We start from the raw sequence: 18,411 nt of genomic DNA on the forward strand, positions 1-18,411 counted from the left end.
AATCCTGCACTGGGAAACCCAATGCATATAGGTGCATCAAGATTTTGTATCGCCTTACAAAGTGACACAGACTGGACTGTAAACCTGCAGCAACATTAGGACATGTGTCCTCATATTCATCACTTTTGGACGATACTTTGGGGGCTCATTTTTGTAGCATTAAGACTTACAAAGTTCTATAGATTACTATGTAACTTTGCAAGTTAAGTGGTGCTTTGAAAACACACCTTTTTATGCTTACCTATCCACCCTATGGTGGGTTCGTTGGTTACCGAGGCTGCTAGTTTGATATTTTTGCAGTTGCAGCACCCTTGCCTCCAGAGTTGAATTTTTAACAGGGAGTGTGTCTTAGTGAAAGGATACTCTTCTTACGTTGGATGTCAGAAGATCCGCCTACCTTGACACAATGGAGGTTATAGATGGTTCAGGCAAGTACTTCAGATTTGAATTCTTAAAAGGAAAAAACTGTCAAATATGGGAACCCTTTTGAATACTCACACTTGTAGCTTGCAGTAGATGGATTGTGTTGCCCTGTTGGCTTAACACAGGTATATTCTTTCCCTTACTTCCTCCAGGAGTATGGTGGAGTTGGTGGGTACTACTACTACTACTATTTAGCATTTCTATAGCGCTACAAGGCATACGCAGCGCTGCACAAACATAGAAGACAGTCCCTGCTCAAAGAGCTTACAATCTAATAGACAAAAAATAAAGTAAGCAAATCAAATCAATTAATGTGAATGGGAAGGAAGAGAGGAGGGTAGGTGGAGGCGAGTGGTTAGGAGTCAAAAGCAATGTTAAAGAGGTGGGCTTTCAGTCTAGATTTAAAGGTGGCCAAGGATGGGGCAAGACATAGGGGCTCAGGAAGTTTATTCCAGGCGTAGGGTGCAGCGAGACAGAAGGCGCGAAGTCTGGAGTTGGCAGTAGTGGAGAAGGGAACAGATAAGAAGGATTTATCCATGGAGCGGAGTGCACGGGAAGGGGTGTAGGGAAGGACGAGTGTGGAGAGATACTGGGGAGCAGCAGAATGAGTACATTTATAGGTTAATAGAAGAAGGTAGGGTAGGGAGTAGAAAAACAATGCGACTGCTTATTTTTTAGTTTGTACATCTATTGTTGATGTTCCTGCTGAAAAAAATTTGCTCCTATTTTTCTGTTCACCGCTTGTTTGATACCTGCTTTTTTGGTATTTAAAAACTTACGCGTGCCTTAAAAAAAAAAAAAAAAAAAAAAAAAAGCAACAAACCACCCTCACCATAAAGGAATGTAGAGTGATGCAATTGGGGTTTGGGGTGCAGAAACTCAAAGGAGCCGTATGCAATAGGTGATGCTACTATGCCTGGACCAGAAGAACATCAATCTTGCAAACAGTGGCCAAGATCATAAAGGATATACGAGCATAACCAGAAGAAAAAAAGTACTAATGCCCATCTACGAAGGCACGACTACCACAGCGCTAAAAACTGAATAGCAGTAGAAAAACCCCTACCTACTTCTTGTAGGAAGGATAACCTTTTGTTATTGTAGTAAAGCTATAATATCAGGCTAAATCAAGACTATACAATCACCTCAACTAGATTAGAACAGGGTTGTCCAGTCTTTTTCCTATTGGGGGGGGAGGGGAGAGGCATTCAGAGGGCAAAACAACTATGCACTAATGCTCTGAGAATCATATATGCCACCCTCCTCCATCTTCAGTTCATTTTTATTTCAGTTGAGCATAAGTAGCAGAGGAAGAAAACTGAAAAACTTCATCATGCCTCACCTGGCTTCAGCTGCAAAGTCCTCCAGTGAGATCCCTTCTTCCCTGCTGTGCCTCTAATTGTGAGCTTGAGCAGCGCTGGAAGTCAAGTCTCTGAGACCAACCCAACTTCTGGACATGGCTTAAGCTCCCAGAGGGGGTTGTGACAGAGAAGCAGAAATCAGGGATCTTACAGGAATCCCATTTCTGAGCGTCTACAGGCCAGAAAAATTAAGTTGGTGGGTCAGGTTTTGGAACAACTTGAAGCTAATAGTAGGGCCTCGGGAGACAGACTGATGCTTGGATCCATTCAAAAGAGCTTTTTGCTGTATTTTGTGACATGGAAAATGGCTCTACTCAGCTAAGACAGAACATACCGGTTTCAAAGAAGAATGAAACTGGATGCAATTCAAGCTTTGGTCTTCAGGGGTCTTGTTTCTGTCAGGCATCTGTAGAAAAGCAAGGAAAAAAAATGCCACTGTTCACTAGCCCAATGGAAATATACCAAGAGAAGTCACTTGGGAACATATTCAATAAGTGGCACCCAAAGTTTAGCATCAGGGTGATTTATGAACATGTATGCATTATCAACTTGTATTTTCTCATACCGGAAATGGCGATCGCCATTATGGAATAATGTAAGCCACATTGAGCCTGCAAATAGGTGGGAAAATGTGGGATACAAATGCAATAAATAAATAAAATCCACACCAAGCTTGTATTTTGTAAGGGGCACTGTGTGGAATGACCTCTATATTAAAATACTCGTATTCTGCAAACACTGCAAGATTCTATGCAGATTGCAACTAAAGAGAACCAAGCATTCCTGGAGAAATCATGAATACTAATTAGATACAATTAATCTTAACTATGCTCTAAATATTTTTTTTTTAAGAATGCTTTTTAAACACTTATCTAAGCAGCAGAATATTCACTTAGCACACACTTCATGCCTAGCTTTGGACCATGTGCATTTACACCTGCCAAATGCTGGAGTCAAGTGCAATGCAGGTATTCTCAACATCACACTTAAATTTCTGGGAATGCACATACGCCTCCCATGCCCACACCCCTTTGGAGTTGCATGCTATGAAATTTAGTTACATGTTAAACAGGATATAGGGCAGATCTGCATGAAACTCCTAATAATTTCTTCAAGTACAGTTAATGCAATAATTGATTGTTATTTGGCTGTGATCCATGCTCAAAATTGCACACCCAACTTTGGGCAACTTCTATAGAATCTGATGTAAGCTGTACAGTTTTTCCTTTGAGAGAAAGACCATTCCCATCTCACATTATATTTTTCTACTTATTGTATCTAATGGCCATTTTAAAGCCTCCATACCGACTTCTAGGTGATTTTACAACCATCCATATTTTTGGATGACAACATGCCTTAAAAGCAAATTGATTTTCTTACCTCTACCAGTTGGACTCAAGATTGTAAACCTACCTGAACCTTCCGCAGTGCATATCTCTTGTACCTAATGTCATCCATCAGCAGCTCATATGGGGAGAGCTCATACTGTACAGGAAGCATTTTGTATTGCCTCTCACTAGTACGCTTCAATCTCACACCCCTCTTCAGTTCATTTATAACATCACTCCACCAATAAGCCTGCAACATATCCAAAAGGTTTGGCTAAAGTTTCTAATTGATATATAGTCTCTACCCTGGCCCCTCCCCCTTCAAAAAAAGGGGCAGGCTATATCTATGGCATTGAGAATTTATAACCAATATTAAGTCAGTCTTCTCATTCCAAGACCCTGTCTTAGGAAAGTTCTAGCAAAAAAGCAGGTAATGATGGGGCAGAGTTTGGCAGTACCATTAACTAGAAGCCCTAGTGGACCTCCAGTTGCTCATGTAGCCGACTGGCAGATATTCAGTCAGCTTCTAACTAATATTGATGCATTTCAACTATAGATGAGTTATAATTATACATAAGAAAAAGTTGAATGCTGGGAGGAGTCAAGTGAGAGATTTCTATGCACCATTTACTCAAGATGGCAGTCTATGAAGGTTAAGATTGCTGCAAGAGTTCACACTGTTAGGCAGCAGAACTCTTATGTATGGACTGGTTTGTCTTCTTGCCATGTACACGAGTAAGATCTGTATTCTGTTCCAACAGGCCGATCTTGACATATCTAAATTTAGGCTATTGCTTCTTTGGTCAGCTAAGGTTGCTCAAGGGTGGTAAGGAGGAAGATGGGCATCAACCCTATTGATAACTGAACTGAGGGACAGATTTTGCTTCTCCTACATATCTAGAAGGCATCTTAAAGGTAACCCTACTTCTATGCATAAACAAGTTATATTGCCCTCCCGATGTATGGTTTAAAAAAAACAACACACAGATATGCTACAATGAGTGACCAAAAGTTTTGACCCTAGTACCAGCAAGACCTGATGAATTAGATCCATCCATTAATCTTTACACTCAGTTAGGTGGTGGCAAGCCTATACGACTATGTTTTATGACTTCTCCTCCAAAAAGTTGTCAAATCCTTTTTAAACCCAGCTCTAGTAGCTGTCGAACACATCTAGTAAAGGCCACACCTTAAACACCAAGTGAAAAATATTGTCTCCTCTGTTTAGGGTGCATGCAATGAAACTACAGTGTAGTAAATTTAAAAACAAACGAGAAAATTTTTCTTCACCCAATGCATAAACTCTGGAATTCGTTGCAGGAGAACGTGGTGAAGGCAGTTAGCTTGGCAGAGTTTAAAAAGGGGTTAGACGGTTTCCTAAAGGACAAGTCCATAAACCGCTACTAAATGGACTTGGGAAAAATCCACAATTCCAGGAATAACATGTATAGAATGTTTATACATTTGAGAAGCTTGCCAGGTGCCCTTGGCCTGGATTGGCCGCTGTCGTGGACAGGATGCTGGGCTCGATGGACCCTTGGTCTTTTCCCAGTGTGGCATTACTTATGTAGGGTAGCAACTTATCTTTAATATTGCTTGAAAATAACCTCTCAGTTCAGTTTCTGTTCACCCCACGCAAATTCTCTCAGTCCGTCACTTTCCCAGGCTGAAGAGACAACCTGTTTAGGCTCTTTATAAAGAAGCCACTCTATCCCCTTTAGTGTTTGCTTCTCCGATGTCTGCTACGCATTTGCAATAGGGCAATTAGAACTGCACAATATTCAGCAAGCAGTTGTGGACATTCCCCTAACCTTTCTGAAGTATTCCTTAAAGGTTCCGTTTGCTTTGTTAACCTAAATTGACCATATGCTGAATTTCTTTTTTTTCTCCTGGGGTAATTTCTCCCAAGTGTGTTAGTTTTGCACATATTAGAGGAATGAACCTCACTCAAACCAGGGTATGTGGAGTATGATCTCTCTGGAGTTTACCACAGACCTGGGTGGGCCAGGGCCCACCCACTTAGGGCTCAGGCCCACCCAAAAGTAACAAATTTAGCGGTAGCTGGTGGAGATCCCAAGCTCTGCCAGCTGAAGACTTCCCTCTGATGGTAAAGAAAATGCTACTCTCCACGATACTGGTACCTGCGCATGCTCCGTTTTCAGTGCATGCCTGCTGCAGACTACCAAGGTGGAAAGAAGCATTTTCCCACCAGCTGAGCTATTTCTTGTGGCATGGGGGGGTGGGGTGGGGGGGGAGGGGGGGGAAGAACACTTTGTGCCCACCCACTTCTTACCTAGGCCCAGCCAAAATCTGTTGTCTGGCTACGCCCCTGGTTTACCAAGAATGCTCGCCATGGTGCATGTACTGTGTCAGAGCTTCTTTCTGGAGGGGTAATTTATAGGACCCAGCATCACATACCTAACTTTACAATTATGCATGTGGAACATCTCCTGTTTGATCATTTAGATACAGACTCCTGCTTGTACTATTTTGCCCAGTTCCTATCAGATCTATTGGTCTGTATTTTGCTGAGCACACCTAGGACCCTCTCTCAAGGGTGGCATATTGGCCACCCTCCAATGTTCACCAGTAATTTCATTTTGTAGTATTTTAGAACTCTTGCTGTTTATACCATTAAGTTTTACTTCAGTTTTTATTTGCTTGGTTGTGGTTGACATTCCCACATTATGAGTACACAGTTCTGAGATGTATGCTATGGATTGAGAGGTGTTATAACTTAGTATAATACTATTTCCTCCAGTTAGGGTTTTTTTTATTTCTCTTTTACAACAAACACGTGCAACTTGGATTTGCACACGACAAAAGCACAACTGTAAATATATGCAATTCCCTTAGCAGGAGTGCAGGTTTGGTTTTGAGAATACTCATTACTGCATAGGGGGTAGAATTCAAAGCTAGATAGGAGAGGCTTCCTGAGCAGGATGCCACAGATGGAGTATCTGCTGCCACACTTACAGGTATCCAGATACCACAGGTAAATTATTACCAGTGTCCATGCCAGACCTGGATATTCAGTGATAGTTCCTGGACACAGCCAGCACAAATGTGTGTAACTCAGTTGTGGCAGCCCATGTTTAAAAATGGTAGATTAATATTGCTGCCCCCCCCCCCCCCACATAGATGTGCAGTTATCAAGTTATTCTGGGGGGGGGGGGGGGAGGGAAGAGATACATCCTCAAGATTATAAAAACAGTCCCAGCTGTAGACACAGTAAAGGATGCTATAGATCTGTTAACATTCTATGCAGAGACCATAAAAGCTTTCACATTAACGATGAAAGACTACCACCACTAAAAGCCAGGAAATAAACAGAATATTTATGAATACCCTTCTTGGCAAGGTACAAAAGGGTCACTTGGTTGCAGTGTAATAGTTCAGTCTTAATAAGACTTTGACATTTCAAAACCCATCTTAGTAGCAACTCCAAATCAGTCGACGGTTTTGTTCCAGTGTAGATCTGACAAAATAAAGCTACAGCAGTCATCAATAGGCTGGCAGGTTATTAAACAGGGTATCAATTAGGAAGGGATCTCTAGAGGGAAAAATAAAAGCCACTCATTGGAAATGTAACACAATAGGTCAAGTCTTGTAATTGATAAGTGACCTCTTAACATTAACCATTATACGTTATTCAGCAGAAGAGAAAAAAAAAAAGTTTTCACTAGTTCTAAATATTGTGGAGTCCTTTTCTTATTTCTACATTAAATAAACCAAGTACACACAACATCAGCAATACATTAGGATGGAAAACTAATGTCTCGTGTTCAAAAGTAGCCATATTACCAGCAGTACTGGGACTCGCCAGTTGAGAGATTCTGATCTTTTGGAACAAAGGTTACCTTACCTTTTTTCACTTAACACCTATTGGGGAATGTTTGTCTGTCTGCATAATTGTGTGTGGTTGCACAACTTGTGCACATCAATGGCAGGAGGAGCTTAGTACAGATCAGAAGTCAGGCTCTACCACCAGAAGATATCTAAAAATATGCAGAAAACCCACCCCTGCCAGCTGAAGAGAAGGGCTAAAGCATGGCTGCGCGGCCTTTGATGTCGTAGACCAGGGGTGCCCAACCTTGGCCTGTTTTCAGGATTTCCCCCAAGACTATGCATGACATTTGCATATGATGGAGACAGTGCATGCAAACATCTCATGCATATTGATTGGGAAAATCCTGAAACCCTGACCCGAGTTGCAGCCCGAGAAACCATGGTTGGCCACCCGTCCTACACAATTCTCGACCAATTTTGTGCAGAGAGGAAAACAAACTCACTCAAACTTGAATAGGCAACCACTGGCTTCAGACAGAATGGGAAAGTAATGTCCACACAAGCATAAACTGTGTTGAATTTTTTTTTTTTTTATAGGGACCCCTCTGTGTCACTGAATGTCCATGAGAACTCAGTGGTGCCTTTAATCATACGCACATATGGAGCTAGTTAAATAAGAAATATAACCACCATAGTGAATCAGACCAATGGTCCATCTAACCCATTATGCTTCCAGTGGCCAATCCAGGTCACGAGTACCTGGCCGAAGCCCAAAAGAGTAGCAACATTCCATGCTACCAATCCTGAGAGAAGTAGTAGCTTCCCACATGCCCATCTCAATAACAGGCTATAGAACTTTTCCCTCCATGAACTTGTCCAAACATTTTTTTTTAAAACCCAGGTACATTACCTGTTACCACAACCTGTGGCAGGAAGTTCCAGAGCTTATTTCCTCTTATTTATTTTAAAAATTATAGCTGCCAGTGATCAAAACTCCATATCCTTGAGGTACCCTGGCATATAAACAGAATCTCAATTCAAACCATGCTAAGGTATTTAATAAACCAAATAGTGCCAACCTTACTATGGTTTAAAATCCAACCACTTAAGTGTAACAGTGTCCATAATATCAACTTATCTGATCAAAATGACAATCTTGTACAGATTCAGTTTATCTCTTGCCAATCTCATAATTTTGTACAGATTCAATTCTCCTGTTTTTGCCTCTTCATGAGGAATGTCATTCCCATCTGTTCCATCTGCTTCAACAGGATCATAATAATAATCCAGTTGCAGCAGGTGAATAGCTAATCTAACCCAGCAAGCCTCAATCATGTCCCCCTGAACCTTTCAGTAGCAATCCCACCTCATCCTGCCCACCCTCAATGTATTTCCAGACAGGTGAAAGCAGGACAGCATCTCATGAGTACAGGTCTCTACTGAAAGATCCTGCACCAGTGCCAAGTACCATTGGAGCAGTCGAAGAGGTAACAGTAGCAGCAGGGGATTGACAGATTTAAGTGTGGCCAGCCTAGGCGAAGGCCTGGTCTGCCTAATAGAAAATGCACAGCAACAATAATTTCACCAGTCCCTGCCCATCCCCACTGGAATCCAACCCATCTTCTTACTAAAATAACCCAACTTAATATCAGCCATTGTTAACTTCTCTCAGTGCTTATAGGAATTTCAATTTTTTTTAGTGCTATTATAACTGCTAAACTAGCTTAGAAACACAAGGATAAGTAGGCTGGCCTGTCACTACACTTCTGCGGGACCCCCATGGACTTGGAGGGGGATCCTTTCACCTTGCAGAACTGTGGGATTCCCACTAACCCTGTGCCCATCTGGCTGTATTGCTGAGTTGTAGGGCTGATCCTACATTGCTGGCTACAGCAAACACTCTGGGTTCTCAGTTCAGAGTAGGAGGGAGAGGAGGAAGAAAAGGGGTAGAAGTGGGAGGGGTACATAATACTTATACACCAAGAGGCAGAAACATGCATACCACAGATATATATCTATACATACACACACGACTCACCTATACCCCATGCAACCCTAGCCCAGGGTGGGCAACCACAGTCCTAAAGGGCCACAACCCAGTTGTGTTTTCAAGATTTCCACAATGAATATACATGATATACCTGTACATGACAATCAATGTCGTGCATATTCATTGTGGAAATCTTGAACACAACTAGGTTGCAGCCCTTTAGGACTATGGTTGCCACCCCTGCGCTGGCCCATCTGAACAGCCCCCCCCCCCCCCCCCCATCCATCACCCTAGCATAGCAGACATTTCGCCGTTTCTTCCCACTCAGACTATGGAGAAAGAGTCGCATGATGGTTGTTCCCCTAAGTATGCAATTTGGTTTGCCCATATGTTAGTACTAAGGACAGAGTTTTAAATATTCTTTTAATCTGTCAATTTGAAGTTATTCGAGTTCCCTTACAATCTACCTTTTGCACTTAAAAATTCCTACTTTTTCAATATGGACCAAGGATTTAAGCATCAAGTTGTTTTGTCTTGCAATTATCAGTGCTCTATGCAGTCAGGCATTGTAAGAACTACAGTAGTTTGATGCGTTGGTCTCTGCTTCCTCCTCCCCCCCCCCCCATATCAGAGTTTATTAGGAAAAATACCCCTGAAGGGCATAGCTAACGTACCATCTTTGTGTCATTCTCCCAAAGATCTTCTGTCTCCATTTTTTTCAAGTTCTGTTGAAAACAAATCACATTTAATTGAACTTGGCTCTTAATTCTGTTCAGCCTCAAGCTTTTAGTTTCAACTAAATCCTACCCCCCCCCCCCCCCCCACACACACACCTGGAAATCCTGTACAGATTTTAACTGGGACAAATCACTGATCACCGATCAAGCAGCAGTGCCTACTTTCATTATAGATGCATGTTTTCCCATATTTCCTTCCTTGGAAGATCTTTATATTGAGAGACCAACTCAGGATTGCTGGAAAATATGTCAGCAGAATACAACCACAAAGGGAGCCCATGTGGGACCCTACCCTGCCCCTCCTTAATACTAAGTTGGCTTCAGCAACACAAGCCTAAGCTAATTCATCACAGATCATAACCCCCCCCCCCCCACCACCACCACCACCACTCCTGCCAGGGACATCACCGCCATCTCTATCAAAATACTAGCCACCATCTTTGAGACCATGAGTTTGTTTGCCCCAGACCTCTAAGCTTCTTTAAACTAAAAGCAATCTATTTGGTTTATCACTTATTCGACATGTCTTCTCTACGTATTCTTGCAATAGTCTACATGGGATAGCAAACGAGTGATTTATTACTGTACAACAGCATTAGAACTCAAGATATCTGATGCCCTCATTCTGTTCAACACATAGCTGTCAAAAAAAGTTTGATCAGGTTACCCCCCCCCCCCCTTCTCAGAAAAGATTGGCTTGTCTCCCACTGAATCTCCTTCAAGATCTTGTCACTATACAAAAAAAAAACACATTTTGCACCTACTAATTCTGTACTCTCCAACTAGAACCCGCAGATCCTTTCAGAGCTGCCTCATTGTGCTCTTTACCCAGAGTAAAACTAGCACCGCCATGCCCACCCTCCGGAATCCATATCCCACAAGTTCAAAGCCACCCGACTGCCCACTGTCTGTTGGGCAGGGGTCCCCTTCAAGCTCAATAAGATTACCTTCCCTCTTTTCTAAAATATTCTATTTCCCTTTAAGAATTGTTAACTGTTTTAAAAGTTTTGAAAGGGCAGTTTATCAAAATTTATATGAACAGGTTGACCAAGTTTTTAAGTACAAAACAGAAATAAACCCAATAGATGTAAACCTGCAGTTAGCCCATATTTTAGGAAAGGAATGGATATAGAAAGATTATATAATAAATCTGATCATGTAAGAATCCTCCTAGGTGGTGCATTTCACACCTTTGGCCTCTCCAAGTCTAGTTCTAGCTACAGACATGCACATTAAAAAAGTCTCATCTAACTGGCTGTCTTTCTTATGCAAGTTCCTAACCCAGCCCTATTTTAATGTAGATATGTATCTTTGTAACCTGCATAGTTATAGGTGGGCTATAAATAAACAGCTTCAGCAGATCGTTTTTTTGTATTTTAAGGTAACTTAACAGTTGTGAAATACTCAAGGTTCAAGCCTTAACTAGTATTGCCTAAGCCTGCGTTTAAATCTTTATATGCATTTCCAATAATGTATGTATACTTTCATAGACCAACAGTCCCTATTTTCTGCCCCAACTGAAGCATCCTTCCAGGCTAGAAAGCAGAAATAAGCTGGTGCCCAGGCCGCAGTACCTCTCTGGAGCTTTGTATTGTCAGCAGGAGTTTACAGAGCTCGATGTGCTCGGCGTAGAGAACCCTACATACAGTCTGGTAATGGCTGGCCGCTTCTGAAGGGGTGAACAATCTCTCTTCACATGTCTGAAGGAAAATAAGACATTGCCAGGAAGCTTTCGATACATGTGGAAATAAACAGCTGTTCTCTCCCCCCCCCCCCCCCCCAATATATCTAGGCTTTTTAAATTATGAGAAACAAATGATAAAAGCAGCAGTTTGACCACTAGGGTAAATCACGCAAGAAAACTGCCAAGTCACAAGTGATTCTAAGGTTTTAAGAAGTTACTGTGGGGCCCTTTTACTAAGCCACATAAGCGTCTACGCGTGTCCAATGTGTGCCAAATAGAGTTACCGCCCAACTATTGCGTGGCTCTTGCAGTAATTTCATTTTTAGCATATGTCTGATATGCACGTCCAAAAAATAAATTCTCTTAAAAATTTACAGATGTGCAACAAGCGGCATTTGACGTAGGTCAATACCACCCAGATTCTTTACCACTAGGTCAATGGCTGGCAGTAAGGTCTCAGACCCAAAATGGATGCAAGGCATTTTGATTTTGCCACATGTCCATTTTCAGCAAACAAACAAAACAAGAGCCTTTATAGGCATGATAAAAAAAAAAAAAAAAAAAAGGAGAAACCTCAAAGATACAAAACCAGTAGCAGAGAATCCAGCTCTGCATAATGTATTCAGATGCTAGAAATCAATTTCTTAGGAAAGAGTGGTCCATGCTGCAGAATGGGTAAGCTACTGGGAGCCATGATCCAACCCTATTTTGCTCAACACAGCAACAACAACTAGAGGGCTTGGGTGTAGGGGCAGGGCTATAGATTGTTCAGTCCCTCTAACCAAGGTGATGTTTCATTGCTCATCGAATATGACCTTGGCAGCATTTTAAACAGGAAAATGTCTACGAGAGGCTAGAAAATTAAGTGTAGTACCTTGATAATGTAAGCAAATGTGCAGGTCTCCTCTTGTTCTACATCCTCTAGTCTGAGCATCTGCTTAAGCAGACGCTCCAGGGATGGACTCAGGTTCCGTTCCACTTCACTGTGTAAACCCCAATCCAGACTGCTGTAGACCACAAGACCCAGACACTCCACAATCTGGAATGGTTATATCAATGACAGTTCAAAGGCCATTATAATAAATCCCCCAACTTAAACCAGGGTGACCTCAAAACCCTAAAACAAAGTCCTGCAGTGGACTCACTGCTAAAAGCAGTCAAGTCAGCAGAACACAATGTAGCAGTGGTTTAAAGTACTAAAACCCATGGGGGGGGGAGGCAGAGAACATTCACTCTTCTTTTCAAAGACCCCCCCCCCCCCCCCAGTTACTGGACAATACTTTCTTTAAACTACAAACACCCATATCTTCTACAGATGAAGACCACTGGTCACAAGAATCCCCCCCCCCCCAAAGATACACACTAGTTTTGATTAAGTAGACACACAGCAATAATGCACCTAGACAAAACATGATTTCTACCTATTTGCATTCAGTTATGGAAAAGATTTTAGTGCATAAAAGACACATACTAAAACCAACTTCTATGTGCATTAATTTGGAGGTTGTATGCATGAGGTTTAAATACACATGCAGTAGACTTCTGAAACTTTAAAAAAAAAAAAAGCCCCAAAACTAGTCATCCAGACATAGGAAAAGTGACAAAACACAATGGTTAAATTACCAACATGAAATGGTCACAATTCCGCCAATCGATAAAGTTCAGCATTTCACATTGGTATTTTGACCATTGTGTTTTGACTAGGAGTGGCCTAACGGTTAGTACAGTGGGCTTTGATCCTGGCATCCTGGGTTTGATTCCCACTGCAACTCCCTTAAGACACTGGGTAAATCGCTTAAACCCTCCATTGCCCCAGGTACCAAAAACTTGATTGTGAGCCCTCTAGGGACAGAGGAAGTACCTGCAAATAATATGTACTGTACTGCGTACATGTAGTAGCGCTATAGAAATGATTTAGTAGTACCTTTGCTGTGTCTGGGGCTTTTCATTTCTGTGGAGGACAGTTCTTCTGTGTTTGTGGCAAAACAACAATCCAAACAGTGAACCCGGGTGGATAAACCTAGAGCAGTCACCAACTAGCCAGGAAGCACATATCTAGGATTTGCTTGAATGCTACCAGTATAGATAGGTATATGTCTATTAAGAGACATATGCATGCAAGTCTCTTGTGTTTTAGGTCTATCTTGAAAGCCAGTCTGGTTATGGGTGCCTACAAGGCTGGCTTAAAAGAAAAACAACAAGAACGGAAGATGTATAGAAGACCAAACTAAAATCACAGGGTGTAAAAAAGGTCTCTGTGGAGCAGCAAAGAACAGCCAACGGCCAGTACAACTTCCTGAAGCCCAACACAACCGGCGTGAAAAACATGCACTCCGGGGTGGGCAACCAGAAGCAGCACAGGACGGGACTGTTGGCCAAGCGCAACTTGTACCCCACCCCGTTGGCAGACAACTTGAATCCAGCTACACAAGCTTGGGCTTTACTTCAAGGCGATGTTAGGGTTTTTTTTTTATGTTCTATGACCGACAAAAGGATCTTGTCCCATTCTTCTTCATAAAAGGTGATCCTGTAGCCTACAACATTGATGGTCTAATGGCGGCACCCAACATTATTCATGATCCAAATGAGCAGAGACCGTTCACTGATTCAATGATGAGTGCATGTGTTGGGCTTCAGGAAGTTGTACTGGCCGTTGGCTGTTCTTTGCTGCTCCACAGAGACCTCCCCGATAACCCGAACATTCAGTGGGACACAGAGCTCCTCGCCTCCATTGTCCTGAATTATATCAAAGCCAACAGGATTGGACTGGTAGTCACCTTTGATGAAGATGGAGTAAGCGGTCATGCCAACCATATTTCTCTGTACACTGCTTTAAGACCCCTGAAGAAGGCCTCTTTGGCCGAAACACGGACTGTGTAGGGTCTTAATAAAAAAAATTTGGCTTTTTTACACCTGTGATTTTAGTTTGGTCTTTCTGTACATCTTCCGTTCTTGGTCTTTCTGTACATCTTCCGTTCTTGCTTTTTACGGGAGATTTGGACTCTGTCGTGGTTTAAAAGAAACAAATGACCTAGAGTCCAGGATATGCAAGTCCTGAAACATTTCCAGCACCACCAAGTGGTACTGGACTCTTACTACCAGCCTAGCCTCACCTCTCCAAATCAGATTGGAAAGACTTTGGGGGGGGGGGGGGGGGGGAAGAGAAGAAGTTAAACTTGCACGTGTCCCAAATATTGCTTAAGCTTTGGACACACCCAATTTAGAAAATTTTACCTTAGCTTCAGGTTGTGGATTCCAACAAGAATCTGAAACAAAAAGATAAATAAATAAATAAAAAGGCAGCAATACAGTTACTTACATGTTTAATACAATTCTTATAATTCTTAAAGAAGCATCATTAATTTAAATAATCAGTATCAGATTACGGCTGATTCTTCTTAAACTGTAGTCCAGAAAAGGATCCTCTTCTGAAACTTGTTTCCATTTTTCATGTGTAAAAGCTGAACTTGCTCTTAGATTACAGGGAGAAAGACTAAAGACTAAATAGGTAATGGTCTTTAAGCTCGAGAGCAAAGCTACTTGATTACTGATGTAGGGGGGGGGGGGAATTGCCTTTAACCCAACAAACAAACACGGAGACTCTAATTTTTTAAATAACTTAAAAAAAAAAAGTTATTTAAAAAATTAGAGTCTCCGTGTTTGTTTGTTGGGTTAAAGGCAATTCCCCCCCCCCCCCCCTACATCAGTAATCAAGTAGCTTTGCTCTCGAGCTTAAAGACCATTACCTATTTGCTTTAGAAGCACATAGCACCTGTGTTACCTAAAGAGGGGGAGGAGCAAGATTCAATACCATTCCAAGTATCTGATTTAAGGTAGTTGGAGATTTGCCCAAGGCAGGCTTTTAAAAACGTTAGTTGTTACACTATTCTGTGATCGTCATGTACAACCACACTAAAATAAGAACGAATCTATGTGAGAGAGACAGACCTACTTAAATCAAAAGAGTTATTACTCCTAAGCAAGCACTTACAAACTATTAAACGCATCCTCTAACCTTATAGAACTGTTTGCTACAGGCATCCTATCTTTTAACCAATACATAGCTTACACAACCCAAAATCTTGAATCCCTAGCAGAAAACCAGCTGCCAGCTACAGATAAGCAGGGCTAAACGACAGAGACCGGAGCAGTTTATCACCCTGCAGGGTTACCTAAACAGGGACATCGTTCAAGGACGAGTCTAAACCGTTGGAGGATGGATACATAACTATCCTCAGCCCAACCCATAAAAAGGGTCTGGGGGAATTTTAAATGCTTAACAGCTCACCGGCTCATTTATACAGGCCTTATGATGAGAGAGTCCGTTTCTCACCTCAACACCACAGAGAACTAAAGACAGGGCAGTGTCCAGTTTAAATGTATGCTACAAGGGATCTCACTTAAAACAGTTTTTCTTACCAGGATTAGAACCAGCCACGTAGGACAGGCTTCCATCCTGGTGAATTAAAATATTTTCGGGGCCCCTCAGCAGTGGAGCCTGCAGCTCCCCAGACTCCCACCTCAGGGGCATCATCCTGTAGCTCCTTGATAGAGCAAAGTCCATGCTTGTTCTTCAGTAATGGCTGTCCACAGCAAGTCAGAATGTCTTTCAGAGAAACGTGGGGGTTATCGGTCTCAAAGGACGTTTCATCCATGTTGCTAGCAGGTCAGGGCTCTTCCTGGCATTAGCTTTGTAGGCTCTCATCCCTTTAAATGAACCGGTTAGTCTCTTCCTGCTATAGTAACCTGCTATTGACCAATTAAAGGGCTTTTTCTTTTAAAATTCAGCTCAGTGCTCTGCAAGAAATGTCACACAACCAGCATGGGGCAAAATCCTTCTGCACCTTTGTCTGTCGGGAGGTGGGGGGAGGATTTAGTGGTTGACTAGACCTGCATTAAAGTGGTAATTCTTAACCAACTATTAGTAGATTAAAGTAGGAACATCTGTAAGAACTGTCATTTTCAGGTGTTATTCATGAAGGGACACTATACTACACGTGTCAGTAATGGAGGATCTGCTGAGACCCAAACGCCTTGAAACGTCTAAAGTATAAATGCATAATGGTGCGGGAGCGAGAACAGATTCGGGGCAAGATATTTAAAATGATGAGATAGTAGATCAAAGTGCAGAAGAAACCCTGAGAAAAAACAGGCTTCAGATCTCCCTTCCGCTTCCTCCTACCCCCTTCAAATGTCCAGGTCACCTTGGGCAGCTCTGCTTGCATGGACTTGCAGCTTCTGCTTTTCTAAGGTTATCAATAGAAATCAAACAAATAAAACATGGACAAGAAAATAAGATGATACCTTTTTTATTGGACATAACAATACATTTCTTGATTAGCTTTCGAAGGGCAACCTTCGAAAGCTAATCAAGAAATGTATTAAGTTATGTCCAATAAAAAAGGTATCATCTTATTTTCTTTTCCATGTTTTATTTTGTTTGATTTCTACTGATTATGATCAAAATTAATACAGAATTTTACAGTCACTTGAGCTAAGCAACCAGGAGCATACCTCTAGAAATCGGTACGAATTTCTACCTTAAATTAATAATTAATTCTTGCACAGTCCTGCAGGGTAATTGGCGGTGACGGGATGCAGGAACGTGATGCTACCATCGGGTGGCGTGGAAGAGCTGTTATTCAGCTAGCACAGCTGGCTAATCCTCTGCTTTCGTGATGAACGAGTCTACTACATCTGGCTCTTCGCTGTCACATGCTGATTTGCAGACAGTGCTAATCTCAAGCGTATTCCCAGTGCAGATTTGTCAGACAGTGAAGGAATAGGCGGCTTCCAGCTTCACACATGGGGACCTGCATTTCAAACCAAACTTATTGCTGCTCACAGCCCTTTGCTCTTCTCCACTTCTGAGCATAAGGGAGATTTTCTACTGCCCTGTTCTGGCACTATTTCTCCAGCGCTGTTCAGTACAGCGCCGGAGGTTTGAGCATGGGGGCCAGAATGCTCAGAGGGCTCTAGCACAGGAGACTATCAGGCTTATTTTCGAAAGGGATCGCCGGCGATCTCCTGATCCCGGCCAAATCAGTATTATCGAAAGTCGATTTTGGCCGGCTTCAACTGCTGTTTCGTCGCGGCACCGGCCAACCTTCAAGGGGGCGTGTTGGTAGGGTAGTGAAGGAGGGGCGGGGGCGTGGGTACGAGATGGTCGGCTTTGGCTAATAATGGGAAAAAAAGAGGCCGGCTCGAACAAGCATTTCGCCGTCCGGACTTGGTCCATTTATTTTTAGGACCAAGTCTGGAAAAAGTGCCCCAACTGACCAGATGACCACAGGAGGGAAGTGGGGATCACCTCCTCTTACTCCCCCAGTGGTCACCAACCCCCTCCAACCCAAAAAAACCCAAAAACATTTTTGCCAGCCTGTATGCAAGCCTGAAATGTCATACCCAGCTCCTTGCCTTGTAGCGCTATAGAAATGATAAATAGTAGTAGTAGCATGCAAGTCCCTGGAGCAGTTTTTAGTGGGTGCAGTGCACTTCAGGCAGGTGGGCCCAGGCCCATTCCCCCCCCACCTGATACACTTGTGGTGGTTAATGTAGAGCCCTCCAAAACCCCCCAAAACCCACTGTACCCACATGTAGGTGCCCCCTTCATCCCTTAGGGCTATGGTAATGGTGTAGAGTTATGGCGAGTGGATTTTTTTTTGGGGGGGGGGGGTTGGGGGCTCAGCACACAAGGTAAGGGTGCTATGCACCTGGCACCTATTTTTTTTTTTTTTAAATATTTAGAAGTGCCTCCTAGGTTGCCCGGTTGGTGTCCTGGCATGTCAGGGGGGCCAGTGCACTACAAATGCTGGCTCCTCCCATGCCCAAATGCCTTGCATTTCGCCGGGTTTGAGATGGCTGGGCCCGGTTTCCATTATGGCTGAAAACTGAAACCGGCCATCTCATATACACCCGGCGATCCGCCGGCGATCCTCTTGTATACCTGGCGAGCAATTTGGCCGGCGCCAAGCGTATTTTGAAAATATGCTTGGCTCTGCCAGCTTACGACACCAGCCCCGAAGATAGCCGGCCATTGATTTGGCCGGCGCCGTTCGATTATGCCCCTCAATGTGTGTGCCAAAGATTACTGCAAATA

At 42.7% G+C, this 18,411-nt stretch overlaps 1 protein-coding gene across 1 annotated transcript in view; it reads right to left on the minus strand.

Annotated features, from left to right (window-relative positions):
- LOC115476073 (protein spire homolog 1-like) overlaps window positions 1–16,085 on the minus strand; it is a 35,751-nt gene extending 19,666 nt beyond the window's left edge. Inside the window, 9 exon segments of the mRNA XM_030212214.1 lie at window positions 2,119–2,190; window positions 3,198–3,362; window positions 9,566–9,616; window positions 11,203–11,328; window positions 12,187–12,351; window positions 14,547–14,578; window positions 15,732–15,848; window positions 15,851–15,889; window positions 15,892–16,085. Coding sequence (XP_030068074.1) covers window positions 2,119–2,190; window positions 3,198–3,362; window positions 9,566–9,616; window positions 11,203–11,328; window positions 12,187–12,351; window positions 14,547–14,578; window positions 15,732–15,848; window positions 15,851–15,889; window positions 15,892–15,967 — 843 coding nt within the window. The 5' untranslated portion in view covers window positions 15,968–16,085.
- Window positions 16,086–18,411: the final 2,326 nt, after the last annotated feature.

Source organism: Microcaecilia unicolor, chromosome 8 (assembly GCF_901765095.1).
Source record: "Microcaecilia unicolor chromosome 8, aMicUni1.1, whole genome shotgun sequence".
In the NCBI taxonomy this organism is placed as follows: domain Eukaryota; kingdom Metazoa; phylum Chordata; class Amphibia; order Gymnophiona; family Siphonopidae; genus Microcaecilia; species Microcaecilia unicolor.